The following is a 24665-nucleotide window of genomic DNA, read 5'->3' as shown; positions in this document are numbered from 1 at the left end:
TCTATGGTCATGATTATGCAATACAGCTAGGCGTATACTTGATGGGATGATTTGAACGGTTCAGCGATGATCTTAACAATCACTGAGTTCATTCGCAGATCCTTGCTTGTAAAGGAGATCGAAGACCGATGACATATCGAGAGGCCATGCGCTATGATCGCAATGGTATAATACTGTGAGATGTCAAAATCAATAGTCGAGTGGACAGTCTGACTGACTTTCATGGAATTACTAGAGTTCATCTGCAGATCGTTCTCGTAAAGTAGGGTGAAGAATCAAGGTCCTAATTTACTACAAAATGTGGACTTGGGTCATAATTATATAATAAGATCGAAATTCTACTTCGACTGATCTTTATTGGAGATTTACTGACGTTCTATAAAGTTAGTTCATTCACAGATCATGGCTAATAAGGTATTCTGAAGGGAAATGATTTACAGTGCAGTCAATGCTGACTTCGGGCATCCCGAGGATGAGACTTTGAGTGGCAATATCGAAGACGACATCATTCTGCATGTCCACCATAATCACTGCGGCGCTCGGGCTTTCATAGGGATAATGGGATCATATTATGGCAAGCGAAGGCACAGCAATTAACTCGGAGGGTCCGAAAAGCTTTTCTGCTCTATCAGTGGGCCGCTGAAGTTTGCCATCCACTCATGTCTTGGAATATATCTATTTGTCTCTAGGTAGTGCGAGGACACTGATGCAACATCTGCTGGTAGAGCCGAATGCACCACTACCAAGTGGCACCTATCATTTTGGTCCAGCTTGCAGCAAACCTGTGAGGATCATCCTTTAAGATGAGCCCCAACGGACGGATATCCTACGCTACCAATCATCCCTTGTGCAGGCCACCACTTAGGTTGATATTGTTGACGCAATCTTATGGTCTACGTTGCCTTTCCTTTTCCTCTTCTTCCTTGATTTTTCTAGAAGATGCTATCTAATTACATCACTTCCTAGCTTCTAGATTACAGTCCTTAATATACTTCCTGTAGTCTGCTTATGAGAAGAAGGTGGGACGGTATTCGAGACTTCTACATAATGCCGAGAAGGACGCAAAGACCCAATCGCTCTTCCGGAGTGCTGAAGCCACATCGGCCAGGCTTCATGCACATAAACGCTCTATATAGAAGTGTTTGACCTCGAGCGCAGGCCTGAGGCCACCAGAGATTCTTGGCACGGATACAGTGTGTGTATCTCTCCTCAAATCCTTTGAGCTGTAAAAGACGTGGGAACATGTTCATTAATGACGTTACGCCATCAGGAGTAATAGAGAAGTCAGGATGATCTGGCAGGATTTCTTACCTCGTGACGGGCGATCCTTACGGCCAAGCTCATTGAGAGGTAACTACGAAGTACCAAGAACATTACTTCACCCGCTAGTTACGAATGAGCCGGTACTAGGTACTTCCAGGTACCTTCTAGCTGACGGCTGGCGGACATGATTCCCGCCACTCCGCACTAGCAGTTTGATGCCCCGCCGTTTCCCAAATCAGATAAAGGAGGGGTCAGTTGCCAGTCAGCCCAACACGTGCTGGGGCTCCGGAGAGCAATAAAACCATTCCGGGGATTTTGTTTTCCTTCGTTACATCCTTCAACCTACAACTTTCAATTGATTTGTCCAGTCCCTGTCATCTCCAAGTCGCTTTTCACCGTCACTTTCCCAAGAAAACAACTTATCTACCCGTCGAAAAATGCCTCGAAGTGCCATATTCGTTATCGATATCCAGAAACATCTCGCCGTTGATCCCGAAACTCGCGTGCCTCAGGCAGATCGTGTCATTAAAGCCTCTGAAGAAATCCTACAGACAGCCCGGTCCATCAAGGACTCCAATGGCAACAGCAGTGATCCACTGATTGTTTTCGTTCAGCACGAAGAGACTCCAAATGATGGAGCTCTGGTAAAGGGGACCGAGCCCTGGGAGCTCGTCTTTCACCCTCGCGCGGAAGTAGAGGGTGAAATTCTGGTAGCGAAGAATACACGTACAGTCCTCCACCTGCTCCATAAGAATTGAACGCCTGACTCACTATTTCCCGTTACCATCTACAGGTGACACATTCAAATCCAATCGCGACCTCGCACAGAGGCTGCGCGATGCCAACGTCACCGAGATCGTCGCATTCGGTATACAGAGCGATGCCTGTGTTGAAGCAACATGTACGGGGGCACTGGCAGCTGGTTTCCACGTAACGGTGTTGGCAGGCGCACATTCTACCTACGACGCCGATGGAAAGACCGCCCAGGAAATAGAGCGTGAAGTCGAGCTTCGCCTCTCGACACGCGGCGCTCGCGTGGTCCGGTGGGAGAAGGCGATCGCGAAATGGGTGGAGAAACAACAGGTTGCCTGATCGCTTTCATCTTGATTTTCGATTAAGTTTACTTTTGTATATGTTAGAACAGTCAGGAACTTAGCCTGAAATGCCCGCTTCATCGAGGTGGACTATATAAATGATATCCTATTCCCATCACCCCTCCTTTGAAAACTTACCAAATGTATCTCCCACATATCGAGTGCAAAACATAACACGTAGGCCACAGCGGCAGCCAAGCTGAACAGATCCCTTGGAACATCGGAGTATAGTTGACCTTGGCGGGGAACTAGACTAGAATGAAAGCATGTTGGAGGGATGCATGTCTAGGCGGGGAGGAGCACTATCGGTTTGCCCCACTTGTGCCCAGCTGATGTTCACCGATAGTCCCGAAATAGTCGACCTTCGAATCAGACGATCCCTTCGACCCATACAACTTAGTACTGCTGGATTCGACCGCCCTATTGACCGCCAGAAGCGGCAGAACCTAGTCGACCTCGTTGAAAAAAGTACGGATATAAGCGGATATAAGCGGATATAATTTTGAACAGCTCCGAAAAAATGAGTCAGCAATCTGTATACTTTTTGACCGCTTTATTAACGCGGCAGAATCGGGTTATCTATTAAGAAGAACCATACTATATATCTTGAGGTGCATCTCGCCCTGGATTTTGTGTTGTTCTGGGATATGCTACTTGATGAGTACATCGTCTCCGATGATTAGACGTGATATACGCTTATGCTTTTCTGTGTACTATCATGCTAAGGATAGATATGGAAATGCCAACATCATAGTATTAGGGACTCGGGTGTAGTTCAAAGACTGCTTGCTGTCATTCTAGTACATAAAGCTGCAGTGCACCAACTGAGAGGTCACGAAGGTCAAACTGCTGCAAATAGTTGTATGGATAATCCAAAGTGCTTGTTCACTTTATCCGTGAACGCTCTGCAGTCATCACAAGGAGCCGAACTGAGCAATATGGCCGCCTCGGATAATGATGCTAGTGACGGCGGTGCCTCAACCATATTGGTTATGTCGTTAAGTCTGTCTCGTTGCCTACGCAGCATCTTCAGTCGGCATTCAAGCTCTTGTAATGATTGCGCACGCGGACTAGAAAGCAGGCAGTTTAGTGTCTCCTCAACAGCCCCGAGTTTCGATATTAGATTCAGGGCCTCATCATAATTGCGGAAGAGCACTTTAGACAAGAAGTCACCATTCAAATCGTTCTTCTTCCTCCAGAGGTGCGTCATTTCGCGTCCTATTTCAGTGTGTGAATAGATCTTCTCTAGCTCATCCTCTGCCATTTTAATCTCCTCCTTCAGATTTAAGCCGGAGAGGCGATCGCGTGGAAGGAAAACATGGCAATCGATGAAATATGCTATCAACTGCTTTTCTGCGTGGCAAGCATTGTATTGACCTTGTTTGCCCTGATCATTGAGATGGGAAGGCAAATGATGGCCCACAGTTTCCGCAATGTAAAAGACATAATCCGTCCACTGACGACTTTCAACTGTGAGGAATTGTACAGGATCCTGTGACCATACGCTCGTAGTAATAACAGACGGGAAACCACCGCCTCGTTCTAGTCGTGCTACTGTTTTTTCACTTCTGGTTATTGGATGCTCTTCGATTGGGTCGTGTATCACAGAGTTTCCCATACTGGAAGATGTGGAACGACAGGACCGGGACAACGATAGTGTAGGTGGTTTCCCAAAAGTGGTGTCTAGATCTTGGGTCTCTCTGCAAAGGAGGCGTATTCCTGGCGGTCAAGGGTCGATTTTTCAGTGTCCTCATAACGAACATCAGTACGATCGTACCTTTCCTCTCGAACTTCCTGATGATCCTGAGCAAAACAAACTGCCTGTCGAGTATTGACATCCCGGATTTTGGTGTCAGCACCGCATTTTAGCAGAACTTTTATATTCTCAACCTGCCCAAACAGTGCTGCCTCCATGAGAGCGCTCCTCCCGCGGATGTCAACAGCATCCACATCAGCCCCGTATTCAATGAGAAGTGACAGCATCTCCGGGGTATGTCTAGATGCTGCACAGATAAGGGTTGTTTCACCATTAAAAGGGAACCGTCCTCGAACAAACAGCTGAGCCTCACTCGACGTCTCCAAATATATCCGCAGTGCTCCAGTGTTCCCTGCGATACAGTCGCCAATTGCATGGACGATCGTTTTCTGTTCGAATGGCTCGATGCCGTCTCCGAAATTAACCGTAACGACTTCTATTGCATCTTCCATAATGTCTAAGCATGTTTCTTTTCCAACTGCTGTGATGGCAGTACTCTCAGCTAGATCAGTCGCCAACTGATCAACATCGCCATCATTATCGTTCTCAGTATCGCTACTGGTCGATATACAGATATTGACGTATCGACCACGCTTCTTGTCCATTCCATACATGACCTCATCTTGGTCAATTATGGGGAAGCAGCAAAGGTAAGTCGCACTTCTATCGCAAGGAGCTATTCTCGAATGACCCTGCCTTCCAGTTTATGCCATGGCGATGAACCCCTTCGCAGAATGGGCATCGTACGCAGAAGCAGCTCGAATTCTGCCAGATAACATCCGCTTCAGAAACTGCTTTCTTCATTCTGAGAGTATGAAAGGACCGTGGTGTACGGCAGGCGAAGGTGTTGAGCAAAAGGCCTGCTGGCTCGAATGCGTACTGGCTGAAGTATTGTTCGGGAAGGAGGAACAGCGAGGTTTGAGAGAAGGTAACTCTGAGCTTTTGAGAGATATTACGGAGAGCTTGTGTCCCAACGTTCTGGGAGACCAGAGCGGGGAAATAGTGTTCGTTCTGTGACGAGAGACAAGACTACATCATGCCTGCGTGATGCTGTACGATACTATCTTGCCGTACAGTACCTGAACCAGACAAAGTAGTCGTGGAGATTCAGTCTCCTTCCTTTGTCCACAAGTCAAAATGGTGCCGAATCTCTCCCCTTTGATAGTCGGCTCGAGTCCCACTGATAAACATGTCCTGTCTTCATCAAGAAGAAGGCTAATTCAAACCATGTTGATGCTGCAATTAAGGTAAGTGATAGGGTTTAGTGCATCTCTGTCGTGTTTATTTTGCCAATCCTTTACCGAATTGCTTAGATTTACCGTGCAACCAGGATAATGCATCAACTCACCGAGTGACGCTCATGCGAACTGCGATAACACCGCGACATTAAGTGCATCGAGTCATCTCGGATCTATGCGTAATAACTCGAATTCAAGATCTCTACGCCTAGCATATGCGGATTACTCATTCACACTAAACCTTGATGCCTTAATTTCGGAAACAAATGCTGGGACTTATGCGACAACTAGAACCAAGCAAACTCCGACAAAAGGGTCTATAAAGTGACGGGTGGTTTGCCAATGAAAATAACATGAAGAAGAAAACACAGCTTATTAGGAAGAAGCATTTCTCCATCATCGTGCTTCCTCATATTGCTCGTGTATGGGATAAGTTGCAACGACTCGAGATAATCACCAGGAAGCCTACATTTCGCAGGATTTCTAAATGATTGCAACGGAGGCAAATACCTGACGACTCTAAAGGTCTTGGAAGACAATGATAAGAGACATGATCAATCCAGCCGTGGTCAATTCTTCGTCATTGTGGACCAAAGACGGTCCAGTATGAGGGAATAGAATACTCAGGGGTCGGATGACCCGGAGACATGGATAGCTGTACGTCAGGCGTTGCAACTAACCACTTGAGAACAGGAGGCTACTTGTGACTTCCACTAATGGTCAGTCACATTCCCTTATTCTAGATTGTGGTTTCGGAAGTGGAGTCTATACGAGATAATAGATTGATGGACAATGACAGTGGAGACGCGCCACGCCATGCAATCGATCCCAGAATATCCCTCATCATGGAGGATAGCTACTGGGCTCAGACCAAGTACAGCATATTGTTGAGGCCTCGGAGCTTCTCTCCGGAAGACCTCTTATCCGCCTGGGTCCAAGCCCAGCAACTTCCCCCGCCCTTCCCCACAAACTCCCCAACTCCGCAAAAGCACGTTTGAAAAGCTGGGGATCAGTTATGCGATATGATTGTCCGAGCTAATAATCTGATAATCTAAGCTGTTAGAGACAACTATTCCCAGTCTTGCGAAAACGGAAGTTGCCCGGACACGATAGGTGCTATGACCCCGGCCCTTAATTTCGGGTGTGGGGAGCTTCCACAAACCTCACTGCGCAGTCCTTGAAAACCAGTCTCTGCGCCAATGGTTGAGCTTCCCCCGAAGCTTCGCTCCATTTGAGAACGGGGACATGGACGGGTAATAGCACACGCTATCATGGTTGGTCAGCTTGCACCTTGGTGTACCTCAAACAAAGCTATTCAGAAAGCTTGTTCGGCCGATTTCGCTCGTACGTTTATGATCATCGCTTTTCAAAGCCGATGGTGGTTCATTTAGTCACCTCGCATACGAGTCGATCTATCCAATGTGTCTACCCTTCAAAAGCTGCGCGTCGAGTCTAACGCAACAAATACCAGTACCGAATTTATGGTCGACGAAAATTTGTTGCAAGAGATCATGGGGCGGTCGCAATATCGACAACCAGCAGGGGATATCTCCTGCTCGGTCATGAACCCCCGTTATGGACATATACTCCGACAAGCCCCCGCAGCAGTGTCCAAATGTGCGGGGATCGAGCTTGCCGGGCATCGGCATTCAGAGGACTAGTCGAGCCACAGAACTACAAGCGGTATCATGGAAGACGATCCCCATATTTCCCCACAAACCCAATCAATTCAGCGATACATCCGGCTGGCCGATGATGACGTTCTGTTTGTGACACTTGCGGTAGGAAGACTGCCCGACTCATTGGGTACTGGGATCTGCGGTATAAATAGGGGATGCATGTGTGCTTCTGTGATCGAGCAGACAGACTGAATTCTCATTTTCTTTGAACTCCTCGCTGGCAGATTCGGCTACTGTTGACAGAATGCGCTCACTCGCCTGGGCTCCCATAGCCACCACAGGCTTTGCGGCATTGGCAAGAGCTGCAACTCCCTCCACGTTGGCAGAGCTTTGCACTGATTCCATCGTCAAAGCAGCTCTACCAGCGTCTGAGTTCATTCAAGGCATAACAATTGACTCAGACTCTGTGACGACAGAAGTCGTAACGAACAGCAGTGTCTCCAGCGAGTTCTACCCCAGTGCCACAATCAATTATTGCAACGTCACATTTGCCTACTCCCACGATGGCATTGAAGGCGACCAAGTCCTTTTGGAAATCTGGCTTCCTGCACCCACAGATTTCCAAAACCGCTGGCTCTCCACCGGCGGAGGAGGATACGCCATCAATTCTGGAGACCAATCGTTGCCGGGTGGTGTCATGTACGGTGCCGCGTCAGGTATGACGGATGGCGGGTTTGGGGGATTTTCAAACAATGCGGACACGGCTATGCTGTTGGCCAATGGCACTCTGGACTACGAGACGCTTTACATGTTTGCATACAAGGCGCATCGGGAGCTTAGCTTGATCGGAAAAGCCCTCACCCGCAATGTTTACGGAATGAGCGACAGCGATAAACTGTATGCATATTATCAGGGTTGCTCCGAAGGAGGCCGCGAAGGCTGGAGTCAAGTGCAGCGCTTCGGCGATGAATGGGATGGGGCCATCATAGGCGCTCCAGCATTCCGCTGGTCTTTCCAACAGACGCAGCATCTCTATTCCAACATCGTCGAGAAGACACTGGATTACTACCCACCTCCCTGTGAGCTAGACAAGATTGTCAACGAGACCATCGCTGCCTGTGATGCCATGGACGGAAAGACAGATTGGGTGGTTGCACGGACTGATCTCTGCCTGCTCGACTTCGACATTAGTACCATTGAGGGGAAGCCCTACTCGTGCGCTGCATCCATGGGCGCCCCTGCACAAAATGGCACGGTCTCCGCCAAGGGTATCGAAGTCGCGAAAACTATTATCAACGGGCTGCATGACTCCCAGGGCCGCCGAGTCTACTTTTCGTACCAGCCCACAGCCGCCTTCGATGATGCTGAGACGCAGTATAACTCCACAACAGGTCAATGGGGCTTGGATATCGATCAGCTCGGGGGCGAATACATTGCTCTCTTGGTCGACAAGAACGGCACTACACTAGACAGCCTGGATGGGGTCACCTACGATACCCTCAAGGACTGGATGATCTCGGGCTTGCAGGAATACTACAGCACTTTGCAGACCACCTGGCCAGACCTCACCCCCTTCCACAACGCTGGGGGTAAAGTCATCCATTACCATGGTGATGCTGACTTCAGCATTCCCACCGCCTCATCCATTCGCTATTGGGAGTCTGTACGCAGCATTATGTATCCCAATCAAGACTACAACACCAGTGCTGAGGCGCTCAACGAGTGGTACCGTCTGTACACTGTCCCAGGAGCGGGCCATTGTGCGACCAACGCTGCTATGCCTAATGGTCCTTTCCCACAGACCAACATGGCCGTGATGATCGACTGGGTAGAGAATGGCGTGGTACCTACCACGCTCAATGCGACAGTCCTCCAGGGAGAGAATGAAGGACAGAACCAACAGCTTTGCGCTTGGCCACTGCGTCCTTTGTGGACCAACAACGGCACCACCATGGAGTGCGTGTATAACCAGCGCTCGATCGACAGCTGGCATTATGACCTGGATGCGGTTCCTATGCCTGTGTACTAGGGGATGATATTCGAGAAGCGCAAGCTTGATTGTACATATGATCGTTTGGTCAATAACCGGACATAGTGAAGTCAATAATTCGTTTCCCGCATACACATCCGAGTGACTTGGATATTGACTCTCTTACTTTCCTTCTTATTCAAATTTGGGGTATTTTAAGCAGACATGCCACAATCCACATAGCAAATAGCTTTCTGGTGATACTGAGTGGGGGCTACCTACGGAAAGATACACAAATCCTCGGGGCGCATTCAAGGTGACTATCATTCCCATTCAAATTCCTATATCCATAGCGAACCGATCACAGTCATAAAAACTCTGTCCAAGAGTAAAGAAATGCATATATAATAACGCTCTCAAATACCAATGAAGGAAAGGAATGCATACACCATCATTGTTGTGCAAGAAAAGGCAACTGAAAATACGGCTCACCACCACCCCAATGATGATCCATCAACTTGAATCCCCCAGGTACGGCCTTCTGAAACGTTCCACTGGGATCATACTTCCGACTAACCTGCTGCAGCCACTGCTTAGTCCGAGGCCCATACGACCCAATTGGATCTTGAAAATCAGACGAATAGTTCATGAGTTTAAAGCGAGACCCCGTGCCGCGCCGAACAGCCTCATCCTCAATCCTCCCCAGTATCAACGTCATCGATTCCAATACCACTGCATCTTCCTCCTCATTATCCCAATACGCCAACAACAATATCCCTACCAACGGCCCATCCCTCCGATGCAACCCCAGCAGATTCCCTCCTAACTCCTTCGATTTCCTCATCAACGACACCGGATACGGCTGAAACGACATCGATATCCGCAGCCCCTGTGCAAACCGCACCGGATCCACCACCGCAAAGAACTCCGAAAACGCTCTCAACAGTGTCCCCGTATCCGCCTTCACCGTCGTGTTCATACACGCACACCTCTTCTGCTTCTGGTCCTCCATCTCCACACCAGGATCCCGACGCCGACGACCCTGCTGCGCCGATCCCACGGCGTCCCGAACCGACATCATGCATACGTGCCGATACTTCTTCACCTCGTACGCCATATCCAGGAAAGGTTGCATGGCTTTGGGAACCGCCCCATCACGCGTATAATACAGCTTATTCTCACACAAATAGCCCCATTTTCGCTGATACACCATGGTCGTTCGCAGATACATATCGCTCATATACTGCGACCTCTGCAGCGTGTCCACGAGCTTCTCGATCTGCGTCGGGAATCCGCAGCACTCATACCAGACGCTCCCTCCGAATATGGAGCCCTGAGAGAACGTCCGCATATCGTAGCGAGTGACGATTCCGAAGTTGTTGCCTCCGCCGCGCAGAGCCATCCAGAGATCGGAATTAGTGGTCGCGTTGGCATTGACAATTTCCCCGTTTGCGAGCACGACTTCGAAGTTGAGGACGTTGTCACAGACGAAGCCTTCTCGGAAGGAGAAGAGGGATATTCCACCTAATCAGAGTTAGTCATTTGTTATCATTATTTGTGAAAGTAAAGGAGGGAGGGAGGGAAACATACCACCTAACACAACACCCCCAATCCCACTCTCTGTCGAAAGCGGCCCTGTGACTGCCAACCCATGGTTCGCTAAGACCTCATATACACGTCCCCATCGCTCCCCAGCCCCAATACTTACAATCCCCTCATGAAGCTTTACCCCCCGGAGGAGATTCAGATCAACCGTGATCCCGTTGTCGAGATTCGCACATGCATGTGTTGTCTGTTGTCCTCCACTTCGGATAGCGAATCTGATCTCCTCGCGATCGGTGAATGGCTTGACGATGCTCATGAAGCGCGACACATCATCAGTGCCTCGCGGACGGAAGATGCACGCTGGCTCGAAGTCGCTTTCGGTGGCGGAGCTGTAGGAGTTGTTGTGGATCTTGTAGGCTGGTTGGCCTGGGGTGATGACGCATTCTTCGGGGAATATTGCCTTGAGGGCTGATCGTAGGAGGAACACTGTCATTTTGTTTTTAGTTAGGTTAATTAGATTAGGATGACAGGGATGTTGGACAGGGAAGTCAGGTGTGATTGGGCTAATGCATCTTTTTGCTGCAGTGTAACATTGATTGCTTGGAACTGGAGGGGATTGTGGCTGGATATATATTGTGTTGTTGATTTTAGGGGCGTTCATGAGTCTGTAATGGGTGGGAGAAGCCGTACATTAGGGGAATGTCCCCGCTGGTCCTTGGATCTTGACTACGTATAAGCAACTAGATATTGATCATATAGTCTGTATGACTTGAAGTATATACTGTTTTCTACGTGTCGCTCACTAATTCTTAATATTTCGGGAACGGCCCGATCACAAACAAAGGCATTTTATCAAGAACTGCGTACAACCCATAATAAAAGACATGACTATATCCTATGACTCGAATATTTATAATGTGGGCAGTACTCTGGGGCATTATAATATATATCCCTTTGACACCTCTGAATTCGTACGCTAGTTTCCGTCTCGCCATGCCCTGCAAAGCCCAACGGGTCTTGCCGGCCCTTATAGTTCATTGTGCGCTTTGCTGCCAGATTGAGCACATACCTTATGCAGCTAGATAGAGCAGGAAGGCGCAGCAGCAACCATACCTCGAATATGAATATGGATGATAGCACGTAAGCGAGTAACAAACCCAGCGATCGGATTATCGCTTTATGCTGAGTCCTACTGTAGCGGACGCGGCGTTCGATTGTATAAGCTAACAAATGAATAAATGAAGTAAATGAAGAGAAACGAGTTCAATGGTCATTCTTGGTCATCTTATTCCTTAAGTACAGAGTTGAATTCAACAAGAGAAAGGATCAGGAGCACCTACACCCATTCAAAGTGGCTTAGTTTATCCTGTAGGGGAAGGAGCAAACACTATAATATACCCATCCAAACATGGCGTCATCCCGACGCCTAGCTAAGCAAGGTAATATAGGTAGGGCGAACTTCACAAAGTAATAAGCAAGAAACATAACAATGTAATAAACAAGAGATACAACACAAAAAAAAAAAAAAAATCAAAAAAATCATTAGAATTACTCGGGTAAGGGTGAGTAAGACGTGATGTGACTGACACGCAGCATTCGTTTAGTTTCCAGTAGTTGACGGGCCGGCAGTGGTCGACGGGCCGGCTCGCTCGCCTCGCTCGCCGCCAGCGTCATCTTCAGCGATGGTTAAGGAAGCCCGAGCTTGTGTCATCGCATGGCACACGGTGGTAATTCTAATGGGATCATTCTTGTGAGCTCGTATGGCAGTGAGAGATATCTCGGCGAGCATCGCGAGTATATGAGGCTGCTGTACTTCGCGGGCGAGCACGTGGTACTTTAGCTCAAGTCAAAGTAGTAGTAGTACATCGGACCATGCACTTTACCCAGCATCAATATGACTTGCAACAACCAACTCAGCCAAATTCTGACTATCGACCATAATATTCTTATTGTATGGTCCATCAGAATGTATTTGGCCAATAAGTCGGTCTTCATCTACCCACCCTAATGGAGTTGACCCAGTCCTGATGTAACACCGAAGATGGGACAAGTACAAATGTAAGAGGAATAACAGCAGACCTTGCTTTTGTATTCGGCAGGCCGCCATGCTTCATAGGTTGCATGATCCGAACGCCTGTCTTGGGCAATGATTGCCCATATAGGCTCGTTGTGCTCAGCACGATCTTGTAAACTTCGAGTCTTCCCTGAGGAGTCTCGGTGGGCATTGTTTGAATGGGCCGTGGGTGGTGCAACCACATGAGTAAACTAGGGTTTGACAGAAGAACCTTTTTCGGGTTAGAGAATGTGCGGTGATATGAATATTTGCTCTACTTACATCGTCTTTTGCTTGGAAAACATAGGTAGCGGTTCGGAGATTGTATCTCTCTGGGTAGTCACTTTAGTGGGCCTATCTCGATACACGGGACGTTGAGGGGATTCTTCATTGTTTGAATGCATGCCTTCTTGATCAAGCAACTAGCCGGGAAGGAGATTTCTCGCTGAAGATTCACAACACTGTGGTAGAGGATATCGGGCACGGCCTGAGTCCCCACACGGCGTATCTTAGATGCCAAAGACTAAGTACCCTATCTCCTTCTTCAAGTCTCATAGAACCCCAAGAGAAGAGGCGTTGGAGATGTTACTTGGTGTAGTTGATTGGCAGGAAGCCTATGGAGGTTCAGGATCTCATGAAAACCGGAAAGCAGAAGAGGGCGCAGACATTGCTTATCACGTTGACTCTGGTAGGGGTAGAGAAGTAGTGACTGGATTTCTATAATCTGGTGTGCAATTCTCGTTCTCAGCATCTGCAGTAATCGGGAATCTATGATCTCCTTTGACCATAGTTCTTCTTGTCCATGAAGTGGCGTATTTTGCGTGCAGAGTTAACCCACTTATCTGTCTGGCCTTTCCTTCGGGCCAGGATCGAGCAGACTAGAATCGGGTCAGTGGCAGTATCATAAAAGTAGCGAGCTGCATGGTGGATGAGGAGAGGAAGTGGTGTGTGACAGCTATGCAACTCTGTTGATGGCCAGTTCGTCGAATATCCTGTCCTCAAGGCGTTTTATATCTGTGGATAGTTGGATGATATCTGCATCTGTTGTTCCAACATGATATTGCTGATGTAATGCATCTCTGGTTGGACATGCTGGGCGCCGCTGTGGGAATGGAAGGTTATCCCTCGGCATCTGTGCCGTAACGAGGTCAAAGGTTCCAAATTAAGATATAATCATGGCAGAGATAGTTTAAATCGGCGCTGCGGCGAGCCGAAGGTAGAAATTTGACGAAGCCAGCAATATGTGCCAGCAGCTGACAGGAGGTAGGGTTATAGAGCATTAAGCTTTAATCAAAGAACACGGCCTTAGAGGTCCCCTCGAATCCAATATCTAGCTCACATGCATGACAAAATTAGTTCTTGGATACGCTCTTCTTGCTGAGCCCTAAATCAGCGTCATGTCAATTGATTCCTGATACGCCTCTTCAGCAGCGTAGAGAGGATGATTCGTGGCGATACCTCCACTAAACATTGAGTCCGTTCCTGAGATGCAATCATCGAGATATACTCGAGTAGCAAGGACTCTGGATTCTTCTAAGCCATAGGGCACTCTATTGCATTTCGAACAGGTCCAATGTATGCTTCCCTCTCTACTGCATAATGCTGTTTGGAAGGATACAATAGATGCGTCATGATGTTGGACGAAGCGTGCCGCGAAGCCATGTTTTGACGCAGCTTTTGCGTCTGTTGTTGTATGTGGGCATAGAACGAGTGAATGATGCATTTTCTGTCCCGGATGAATTCAACATAAGATAGCTGTAGCTACTGAGGATAGGCACTTTTTGTGCAGCAGTTTCTTAGGAGTCGCCGGATATTATTGCAGTGTCCATAGCGGGTTTTATGCGTCCACAGGATGGTGGGTCGTATTAGTGTTATTTGGTTCGTTCATTAATCTTGAAGTTAACGACTGACGCCTTGATGTTGATGCGATTGATTATCCTGACTGAGGTACAAGTAGAGAAGATTATCCTCTAGTGGCGGGGTATATCTATATATGCAATACCATTGCCAGTCTGCGCCGACTTGCAAGCATGGTCCAACAATTTTCATTCAATAGTGGGCACCATGTATTGCACGTAGGCAGAGAAGCCGATGTCAAAATAGATGCTATTAGAGAAGAAGTGGAGATATGTAAAGATGATGGAGATCTAGCCCCATTTATATAGCCATTGAGAGGGCCTTCAGTGAAAGGCAGCAATTCCCTTGTATACTGTCTTGTTCACCTAAGCCACCACCTCTGTGAAGCCGAGAGGAAACTATTCACCCTACATTCCTGCAATGAGCTGACTGGTATGCCATTGCAAGCAGAGAACTGCGAATTGGTAGCGCAAGTAGAGCCCGGAATGTACTTATCTCATGGTATGTTTCTGTGGTTGATAAGAGGTCTCTACCCGGGGGTCATCTGCTCTCTTTGATATAGCCAGTCAATCGATATTTTCGTTGCCTCTCTTCCTAGTATATTGCTTTCTATTCCCTATCAAGATGTAATCACTACCAAGAATGTTCCTCAAGGGAAACAGCTCTTCCCGGAGAAGTCGACATATCTCAGCCAAAAGACTGATCGATGTCCAGCATTACTGGATATGGCATGGTGGTGATAAATACTGAGATTAAAATGGTAAATCATGGTCAACCACATGAGACAATGATACCCAGTTAGGGCTTTATAAGATTTGAACTTGATGGCGTTATTATTGACAGCATCACGAAAGAACAGAGAAGATAGATGCATAATTATACAATGAGTCTACTTTCGACGATCTAGCCACCGGATAACCGCCAAAATTCGGCATTGTCAACAAATAATAAGCTGGGGCCTGAACACCAGCCCCACAAGCCATGCCTGACTTGGTTCCCGACTTCCAATCGTCACCTTTTGGCTCCGCCTCCGCGCTTCTCCCCGGCTCGCCTGACGGCATTATCTCCAAAATCTCACCAATAATCAGCCACAGAGACTGCAATGCGCACCCACACTGACTCACGTCGGCATCCCACCTGAGCTCCACCATCCGAATGTAAGCAAGACAGTCCCTGGTAATATAAGTAGCCTCATTTCCCATCCGGCCCAGAAATGCCCCTCGAAAATAATCATCAAAACCACATAAAACCACCCCAAAATGCCCTTCACTATCCGCTACGCCACCGAGCAAGACGCTCCCCAACTTGCCAACATCAACGTAGTCAGCTTCAGACACCAGGCATTCTGGTCCGCGCTCTTCCCGAATATCGACGTGCCGGGAACCCTGCCACTCAAGACAGCTCGTTGTCTAGACAAGCTCCGATCACCGCAAGTACATGTCCTAGTCGCGGTGGATGACGACTCGGGCAAGATTATTGGGTACTCTCGATGGATGTTTCCGAAAGAGGATGAGAAGAGCATTGTTGAGTTGTCCTCCGAGGGCGTAGAAGCACTATCAGCTCATGATGATGGGAAGGCGTTCCCGGAGGGTATGAATATGGAGATCTATCAAGCGTTCAAGGTCCTTCTGGCCGATCTGCAACGAGCGCATTTTGAGGAGGGGGATATCAGTATGTTTATTCCCGCTTTATACCAGATATAGGCTTGGTATTCTTTGGAAAACATGCTGTATGTGTGCTGACTACATAGTGCTGGAATTCCTCGCCACGTTGCCCGAAGCTCAAGGCAAGGGTGTTGGAACCGCCTTGCTCCAGTGGGGCATGGAGCGTGCTGATGCGAGAAATGCTAGAGTTTATCTGGAGGCCACGCAGGATGGATATCCGCTTTATTGGAAGCATGGGTGGCGGGACGTGCAGGTGGCGAGGTTGGATTTCACGGTGTATGGGGGCACCGGGTCACAGGAGTGGGTGGTTATGCGGAGAGATAGGAGGGTTCCGGTTGCTGCATGAGATGTTATGTTGAAGCTTTTATTGATCTGGTAGTGATTATAAGAGAAGATGCAGTGAGTTTAAGCCTGATATGCTAGGGCCGCCGTATTTACGACAACCTTGCGATAGCCCGACGATCAGATACAATACGAAACAAAATCAGTATAACTACATCTTCTGCTTCCACATAGATTTACTCAAAGGCCGGATATTTGAATGGGCGCTATCGAAAGCCATATGGCGGACTACAACTCTGCGGGCCTACAAGTCATAGCTGCTGACGATAAACTACATAGCCAAGTCTCTAGTTGATTCCCACTTCATAACCTCCAGATTCTAGCTGTGAATGCTATATTCACATGGAAAACAGCTTCAATTAGTGCTTGCCTATTGGCCTTCACTGACACTTGAACAATTACCGTCTCTAGTCCTCCACTATTTATATTGCTTCTCGCGTCTCTCCTCTTTCTCTTTCTTATTCATCAACAAAATATCTTATATAGCCCATCAATATGCTAAATTTCCGGTATACTGGAAGGGTTCCTTTCCTAGTCGAGCGTCCCTCATATAATGGCCTTGCCTTGAGCCGTGGGAACCGCATCGTTAGTGTCTCATGGATTCTTCTGGATATAGCATCAATATAGAACGCCGGCTGGCAAAGAAATACGATCTAAAGCAGCTGCTTCGGCTTCGTAGTATGCGACGAATCCCACCACTTGCCGTTTGGCTGTTAAATGGATTGAATCATTGATGATTGCCACCCCTTCTTCTAACAGTTGAGATATCGACCATTTCGGGTATTCAAAGCTCTTTCCCATATTAGACTTCATCTTGCTGCAAGGGTTATCTCGGCTTGACAGTATATGCTATCAAGATGAGAACACTGGAGAAATGTGTGAAGTCTACATACAGGAAGCGTCCTAGCCAGTCCTATTCAATCCCGTACTAGGGAATATATCATACAGATACAGTCCTCACTATTGTCACCACCTCCATCACCACTATCACCTTGCTCCACCCAGACAGGCGTCTGTCATCCCCCCTACCCCGGTCTGGCCTGTTCTGTGCCTAGCGCCCCTGTTTCCCCCCTCATCGGTATTCAGGAATTTTGGGCTTGCATGGGCTAATAAATGGACAGTTTTGCCTCATCCCTACAAGTGCCTCGCCTCAATGCTGTGGTTCCAGAAAGCCTCTACTGACATTCGCTATATACAAAAGCCCTCTAAGTGTGGTAAGGCGATATAATGTACATAGGAATATGTACTACAGTGTCAAACTTGGATGTTGTGCAGAGACCTATCCCTAGAGCGGGGTACCAAAGGGCTTTTGACACAGCCACGTCCAGGTGGTGCACATGATCTCGCTCTCTTGTGGAATGGATGGTGAACGGTGTCTACAGTGATCCTCTTGTGTCCATGCTACAGGCAGGTTCTCTATATCTATAGCCATATGGTCTATAAATACGCCGAGAAACTCGAGTCTCTAGGATGAGTTGTGCCTACCATATACCCTGCATATACGAGAAAGCCAAAGGAAAACAGAACATTCGACGGCGATTTAGAGCAGAATCAGGCTCCAATTTCCATAGCGTAAGGATTTTCTTCGCATATACAAAGCATACACCCGAGCAAGGTAAGCCCTGCCATTTTGAATATGAGCATGGGCTGAGCTCTATATACGAAAATCACACACATCTGCTTTTCACGGCAATATCCGTTTTCCACAACACTTGGCGAACCATGCCAGATATGTCCATCTATTCAGATCTTCGATTAACTTGAACAACAAATGAGTACAGGCAATCGTGGACGATAATGATTAGTAGCCCGAGTGCTTCGTGACCCTGAAATTGCAGGAGCTCAGCATACATTTCGGATGCAAAGAGGGGTATATCATGGAGCCTTCAGACATACCTATACGATCTCAATCCACAAGATCCAATGGATTCGCACAATATTGCACCACGCACACGTTTCAACACGACAACCAATGGCGAGATGAAACACTGAAAAAGAGCCTATCTATAATATTTCGGAATTTATCCAGAAAGAACGTAATAATAACCATAGCTGGTACTGTATCTACAGGGACACATATAATGGCACCTGGGGATGAATGGACGGCTTATCTTCAACAACTACGATACCGCACTGGGCACTTGTCTTCTAGCAATTTGCATTCTTCACGGCCTCTGGGATGAGAGGCAACATGGCCACCTACAATGAGCCAAATGCTGTGGTAAGTAGACTAACTTGAATTGGAGAGATCTTACTAAATTCTAATTAATGCTAAACTACTGGTGTCGTGGTCACCTTTTGCCCATCTAAAATTCAGATGCAATTCCTCAGATAACGGACTCATCAAAAGTTTTGGATGCTCTTAAATCAACCTATTAGAGATGATCTTGGAAGCGAGATGGATCTTTCGGGATCATGTGGTCCTACCACATGTTGAAATCAGGAATGCTCGACAGCCTCGGAACCGGCGTGGCATCATATTACGGACAGAGATTTTCTTGGAGAAACCAGGTAATGCCGGAGAACCTAATGCAGAATCACGCAGACCATTACCCTAACGCCTAACACGCACAGGACTATATTCGCAGGTGCTCGTCTTCCTTACGTTTGGCAATGGATAGTACCCTTTAGTAACTAATAATATGCCGAACCAAAGAAGGCCAGAGCATTGGGCATGGGGACCAGCTAAATGACAACGAAGAAAGCTTACCGAAAGAACACGATTACATATGAGACATGAGAAAGTCACGGTAAGAATGGAGAAACAGCTTTTGCATGTCCAAGCAAGAAAAGTCACCCACCCACCCTAAAATAGCACATTGGTCACTAAAGTTTATCCGAAGTACAACGACAGACGACGCATGCTAAGTTGGAAAACCATATCGACTTAATCATGCATACCAAATTCTCTACCTTAAAAAACTTGGCCATGCGATTACCTCAATTCTTGCTTGCCGATCTGGCTTCACTGCCACCATAGCCTGGATGTGAGGGTTGGGAATCAGCTGTCTCATGCGCTTCCTGAGCGAATATAAGTTATGGGAAAGGGCATGATCTGCTTTGAAGCCCCTTTCGCTAGGATAGTAGAATCACAGGGCTTGGGCTGTGAGCCTAAAGGCTACCATAGGATAACTATGTCTACATTACAGGCCAATATCGCCTCCTTGCGACCGCGTGCCGAGTATGAGATATCGCTACGAAGCTGCGAAGAAAGCAACTATTATACGATCGGGAGGTTTTATCCAAACGCCCGAGAGGCGCTGGAACATGCCTTAATCTATAAGGTAGCCTCTGGTAATGACTAAATCACAAGCTTCGAAGAAGCTGGTGCGGTCGTAACCAAGAACGCTACGGAAGGTGGAATAGTCATACAGAGACTCCAGTGAGGGTTCTATGGTCTTTTCGGCACATGGGCGCCCCGATTTGCAAAACGCAGAAATTGAAGATCATTTATGGGCCTACTCGTCTGAAACATGGCAATTGCCCGTACAGATCCCTCTCTTTGGCTGCTCAGATAAACCCTTACTGGTCCCCCAGACGTCCGCATCCTAGATGGCTTCGAGTATACCCGGCGCAGCATTCTGAGGTTACCACTGACTGCAGTCTTCGGAAAGTGGTGCGATTGCTGAGGAGCTGTTGCGACATCAGCAGCGGTTTCCTCCCGCGGTCAGCCCGAAGGCGTATATCTAACCGAGAGTAGACTGGCTGTTGGATCAATGTGTCTTAACGCAGATACAGAATGCCCGATTGTTTCCTTGAAAAGAAGGGCCTACGGCCGAGTGGCCGATTTTCACTGACTTTCGATGAGTAGGAGCGGGCAGTTATGTCTTATTGGCTTGCGACAAGCTGGGAATAGTGGAGAACTGGACACTGACGCAATCCGCAATATCTCAGAACTTGGAATTAATTGAAGCTGATACCTTTCGAATCAGACGCCTCGTCATTAAGATCATGGGGCTTACTTCTATTAATATATTGTAATTTATATCTTCCTACTAGATCATTCCACCAAATGATCCTCTTCAGCTAAGCCCTGCGTATGTGACTCGTGTTGCCTGATATAGCCATGAAATAGAAACAAGATAAATCTACGAGTCCGCTCGTTCAAGTACGTCTTTGGCTTTGTCTACTGTATGACATTCGACTCCCATCGAACTCGTGATGCTAGTCACAGGGGTATCACCTGACTGCCTGGTTTCTATTGTCGCCCCTCACTTCCTCTTCTTCTTCTTCATCATAATCACCATCTTCTCCCTCTTAATCCCTATTCCCTCACTCGTGCTATCCGCCTCCAACGATGATGGGGTACGAAGATTGGGAGGAATAATACTGAAAGCTTATTCAATATGCTCCCATACAGTGAGAAGTGTGATAATCAATGTACATTCTCTCCAATGTTCATAGATAGCTCCTTTGACTAATATTCAGGTACACAGCTTCCTCCGCATCTGACTGTGGTCTCCCATCACCCAGGCCTATTTCATGGTGTGTCGGCCACGTTATAAACCAACTTCTGTCCACTGACCTTCCCATCCTTCATTTCTTGTAGACCCCCCAACACGCCCTGGAGACCCCGTGGCCCCAGTTTGACAGGATGAGGCTTGACCTTGCCCTCTGCAAGAAGAGTGGCTGCCTTGCTCATGAAATCTCCTGCAAATTCTCGGTCCTCCGGCTTGGCTGGAATGATGCCACCATAATGAAAGTCCTCACCGAAGGCAGTGTATGCAATCGTAAAAGCACTGCGGACATCATCACGGGGAACGCTCACATTCAGTAAGGCGGAATAATCCCCGCCCTTGCTTGAGATCACTTGGCCACAGAATTCAGCGCTGGACTGAACACCAACAGTATCGAATACCAGCGTCAGCTTATCCTGAGTGTAATCCTTGATGGCCTGAACTGCATTCGCATCTTTATAGTCGAATACTGCGTCTGCACCAAGACTCTTCACGAGATCAAAGTGCTTCGCGGAACAAGTCGTCAACACAGTGTATCCCGACAACTTGGCATACTGAATGGCCAGAGTACCGGTGGCTGTGGAGCCACCGTACATAAGAATCAGCTCAGGCTGGGCCAGTGGTGCGTCTGGTGGTGCGAGCTTCAGACTCTGATACAGGCCCTGGCCCACCGTGATTATCCCCAAGCCGAGGGTTGAAGCTTCCTCAAAGCCGAGACGGTCAGGGATAGCGATCTGAAGATCCGCTTTGGGGATGCAGTACTCAGCAAAGGCACCACTCTCCGGATTGTTGGAATTGCATCCTTGGACCCAGCCACAAACACGATCGCCCTTGCGAAACGCTTTCTTGACACCCTTTCCGACCTCTTCAACGACACCGGAGTAGTCGTTTCCGATGATGAGACCGGGTTCCTTTCGGTCGGCGCTCTTCCAGTCGGTAGGGTTCAGAGCAACACTAACTGTCTTGACGAGAAGGCAGTCATCAGGCAGGGTGGGAATAGGACGGTCCACCACGTCGCGACTACCGGGCGCAGTAATCACCAGGGCTTTCTGCATGATGAGATAAGATTACTGAGCTGGGATGTGTTTTATGACAGGTAAAATCTACAGGCATGGACAAGCGGTGTGGCAGAGGGGGGAGGGGGGGTTATTAATGTTGTATGACTGCTAGCTTCTCTGATGTCCTCCTTTCTTAACGATGACAGCTAAGCATGGCATTATTAATCTTCGCCATTATTAATCCACCCTGCTAAGGCTAAGGCTGGCTTGCTGCAATCTGATTCGAAGACTGGATTCGCTAACCAGCGCCGGTCCCGAGATGGACCCGTTCAGTTAGTTTTAGCTTCTCTCCAGCCGATCCATATTCTCCAACACTGCAACTATCGACCTTCTGTTCCCTTCTTCTGCAACTCACTGCTATTGATGTCGACCCGGCCCAATGACATTCCTCGCGTGGCCAACCTCGTCTCTGCCCTGCCCAGCCCGACCGATTCCCCGTCTGCACCTCCGCCAGCGGGAATGACGCCTCCTCCCCGCGAGCGGGTCCCTCGAGCTTGTGAACATTGCCGGGGCCGCAAGATCAAATGCAACGGCCAGCAGCCGTGCAAAGCCTGCACGCGCCATCCAGAACGATGTCTCTACCGGACAGGAAGCATTCGCCAGAGGAAGAACCGTCCCACCAAGGAAGCTCCGCGACCACCAGCTACCTTACTCCCTCTCCCGACCACCGACTCACCGACTACTCCGAGTGACTGGTCCCACACCAGTCTAAGCGATGGCCCGGCGCAGTATAAGCGACATCATGAGCTACGTGCCGGCATCGGCGTACAGAACCCAGAGACCGGTGCATTCCAGTTCTATGGTAAGTTCCATTCCCTACATTTGGCCGGCTCTGCTAACCCTTGAAGGTCCCTCCTCCGGCTTCTGCTTCATTCACCGGGTCTATCAACGCATCAAGCAAGGCTCATCTAGTGAGCCACTGCTTGCTCGTCGGAGCTGCTCCATCCCGGATGCCATTCACCGATTTGGCTTGGAGCGCTTCATGTTCTCCCGGCCAGGGGATGCGGATCCACGGCGGACTCATTTTCCGTCTCAGATGTTCCTCCCCAGGGACTTGGGGGATCAGTTCATCGAGGCCTATTTCCGCATTATGCACCCGCAAATACCCATCCTAATCAAGTCCGAAATTGTCGATGCTTGGAACCAAATGTGGGAATCTCCTGTGCGCGACTACAGCGTTAAAAATCAGGACATCCTATATATGGTGCTGGCTATCGGCGCTCGGGTCGCCAATCTGAGGGGGAAGCAACCCGAAAGCAGTGTCGAGGCTTGGGCCGATTACTTTTCCAGTCGAGTATCCGAGGGGCCCATCTTTCTGCAGGAACCGAGCATTCGGGGTGTACACTTGATGATGTTGAAGGTGCGTCCGTCACCCACGTCTGTCAATCGAATCCGCTAACCCAACAGCAAGTCAATGTATGCCTTGCAGCTGATGCGACAAAATGATGCGTATCTCTACCTGGGCCACGCCACTCGCACCTGTCTCGTACTCGGCCTGCACCGGGCCCAGGTCACCGACGGCCGCGATCCCAACGCGCACCGGCTGCGTTTGACTTTTTGGACAACCTTCTTCTGCGAGCGCATATCTTCGCTGTATATGGGTCGTCCGTCAAGCCTTTCTGACCGGCAAATTGACACCGTCTATCCCGAGGATTCGCCGCAGAACCCTTACGACAGTACTTGCGCGCCTATGCACGAATGTGCGTTCATCCGAGCCATGGGCGAGATTGCCAAGCTTGCGGATCGCATCTCCATCGAGATCTATTCGCCGGCCAGCATTAGAAATCCTACGGACCTGGACAAGCTCAATCAAATTAGCGTTGAATGCGACCATGCTCTCCAAGCTGTCACCCCGACACTGCCCAGTTACCTGCACTTCTTCGATGACAGTGTTCCCATTGGCGAGCCCTGGCAGGAGATCCAACGCTTGAGTCTGGGATTCTGCTACTACGTCGTCCGGATGCTCCTCTCTCGCCCAGCGCTGGTGCTCACCACATTCTTCTCCTCAGTACAAGAAGCCCAGACCGCCACTGGCTGCAGTGAGCTCCAAAGTTGCATTCATTCATCGACTTCTGCAGCTCGGAACCTGATTCACCTCGCCCACGACGTCTATTTCCGTCGCTTTCCAGATATCCGCTATGACGGAGCTTTGGCGTCGTTCCTGGTGTCTGCGTCGCTGACTCTTTTGTATGATGTGCTGAACCTGGGGACCGACCCAGACCGAGCCAGGCAGACATTCACGGTTGTCGAAAAGGCGATCAAGTGTCTAGATGAGATAGAACATACGGGGTACACGTCAGGGAAGGCGTTGAGCTTGGACCTGATGAGAGTGGCCAAGCAAGCGGTGCAAGCGGCAGATCCTGTGGTGGACACAAACCAGGTATTAATGGATTCGTTTCCGTGGTTAGAGTATGTTCTCCCTTACCCCCTCCTGCTTGGTGTTAGACTACTGACTGAGTAGTAACTGGGCATCTGCTCATCTCGGGGAGAATCCCGATCTGTCGATGTATACGTTCCCCCCGGCGGACGTGGCAGTCATTGGCTCGTTGGCGGGAAATGATGTCGGATGGACTGAAACGGAGGGCAACCACCTTTGGTTGGGCAATGGGTTCGAGCCGAATGCGATGCCGGGGTGTTTATTCTAGGCGCGAAAGGGATAGATTGGATAGAACAGGATATAACTATACAGACTAATAGATTATTCATCAGGGCCGGCGGCTATTCTGGCATTGTCTCCCGGCCACGTTACT

General features: G+C 48.7%; 8 protein-coding genes across 8 annotated transcripts; 4 read left to right on the top strand and 4 right to left on the bottom strand.

The window, feature by feature from the left end:
- Window positions 1-1700: 1700 nt before the first annotated feature.
- On the top strand, window positions 1701-2471 carry ASPBRDRAFT_154052 (uncharacterized protein; the record flags this gene model as incomplete). Its single annotated transcript, XM_067619374.1, has 2 exons — window positions 1701-1989; window positions 2057-2471. 2 exons carry the CDS (start codon window positions 1701-1703, stop codon window positions 2353-2355), a joined length of 588 nt encoding a protein of 195 aa, XP_067478334.1. The 3' UTR covers window positions 2356-2471.
- Window positions 2472-3198: 727 nt separating this feature from the next.
- Window positions 3199-4917, bottom strand: ASPBRDRAFT_55733 (ankyrin repeat domain-containing protein; the record flags this gene model as incomplete). Its single annotated transcript, XM_067627436.1, has 3 exons — window positions 3199-4076; window positions 4115-4776; window positions 4805-4917. 3 exons carry the CDS (start codon window positions 4915-4917, stop codon window positions 3199-3201), a joined length of 1653 nt encoding a protein of 550 aa, XP_067478333.1.
- Window positions 4918-7014: 2097 nt separating this feature from the next.
- On the top strand, window positions 7015-9263 carry ASPBRDRAFT_43993 (putative tannase). The gene has a single exon (XM_067625105.1). The coding sequence runs from the start codon at window positions 7275-7277 to the stop codon at window positions 8997-8999; it is 1725 nt and encodes a 574-aa protein (XP_067478332.1). The 5' UTR covers window positions 7015-7274; the 3' UTR covers window positions 9000-9263.
- Window positions 9264-9390: 127 nt separating this feature from the next.
- Window positions 9391-10977, bottom strand: ASPBRDRAFT_127337 (FAD-binding oxidoreductase; the record flags this gene model as incomplete). Its single annotated transcript, XM_067617961.1, has 2 exons — window positions 9391-10463; window positions 10530-10977. The coding sequence occupies 2 exons, from the start codon at window positions 10975-10977 to the stop codon at window positions 9391-9393; spliced, it is 1521 nt and encodes a 506-aa protein (XP_067478331.1).
- Window positions 10978-12084: 1107 nt separating this feature from the next.
- ASPBRDRAFT_30829 (uncharacterized protein) lies at window positions 12085-12941 on the bottom strand (the record flags this gene model as incomplete). The annotated part of the gene is made up of 3 exons (XM_067622820.1): window positions 12085-12324; window positions 12488-12749; window positions 12820-12941. The coding sequence occupies 3 exons, from the start codon at window positions 12939-12941 to the stop codon at window positions 12085-12087; spliced, it is 624 nt and encodes a 207-aa protein (XP_067478330.1).
- Window positions 12942-15602: 2661 nt separating this feature from the next.
- Window positions 15603-16517, top strand: ASPBRDRAFT_43992 (GNAT family N-acetyltransferase). The gene is made up of 2 exons (XM_067625104.1): window positions 15603-16065; window positions 16145-16517. Exons 1-2 carry the CDS (start codon window positions 15654-15656, stop codon window positions 16402-16404), a joined length of 672 nt encoding a protein of 223 aa, XP_067478329.1. The 5' UTR covers window positions 15603-15653; the 3' UTR covers window positions 16405-16517.
- Window positions 16518-20880: 4363 nt separating this feature from the next.
- Window positions 20881-21970, bottom strand: ASPBRDRAFT_55729 (zinc-binding alcohol dehydrogenase family protein; the record flags this gene model as incomplete). Its single annotated transcript, XM_067627435.1, has 2 exons — window positions 20881-21906; window positions 21965-21970. 2 exons carry the CDS (start codon window positions 21968-21970, stop codon window positions 20881-20883), a joined length of 1032 nt encoding a protein of 343 aa, XP_067478328.1.
- Window positions 21971-22278: 308 nt separating this feature from the next.
- On the top strand, window positions 22279-24560 carry ASPBRDRAFT_126788 (Zn(II)2Cys6 transcription factor; the record flags this gene model as incomplete). Its single annotated transcript, XM_067617901.1, has 4 exons — window positions 22279-22717; window positions 22764-23275; window positions 23327-24324; window positions 24377-24560. 4 exons carry the CDS (start codon window positions 22279-22281, stop codon window positions 24558-24560), a joined length of 2133 nt encoding a protein of 710 aa, XP_067478327.1.
- Window positions 24561-24665: the final 105 nt, after the last annotated feature.

This window comes from Aspergillus brasiliensis, assembly GCF_001889945.1.
Source record: "Aspergillus brasiliensis CBS 101740 unplaced genomic scaffold ASPBRscaffold_7, whole genome shotgun sequence".
Lineage (NCBI taxonomy): Eukaryota > Fungi > Ascomycota > Eurotiomycetes > Eurotiales > Aspergillaceae > Aspergillus > Aspergillus brasiliensis.
This window is presented reverse-complemented; position numbering and strand designations above follow the sequence as displayed.

Excerpts from the sequence above, each read along its gene's own strand:
- ASPBRDRAFT_43993 (XM_067625105.1), top strand. The coding sequence starts at position 7,275 with ATGCGCTCACTCGCCTGGGCTCCCATAGCCACCACAGGCTTTGCGGCA.
- ASPBRDRAFT_43992 (XM_067625104.1), top strand. The coding sequence starts at position 15,654 with ATGCCCTTCACTATCCGCTACGCCACCGAGCAAGACGCTCCCCAACTT. Across the intron at positions 16,066-16,144 it reads TTTTGAGGAGGGGGATATCA|TGCTGGAATTCCTCGCCACG; the intron begins GTATGTTTATTC and ends CTGACTACATAG.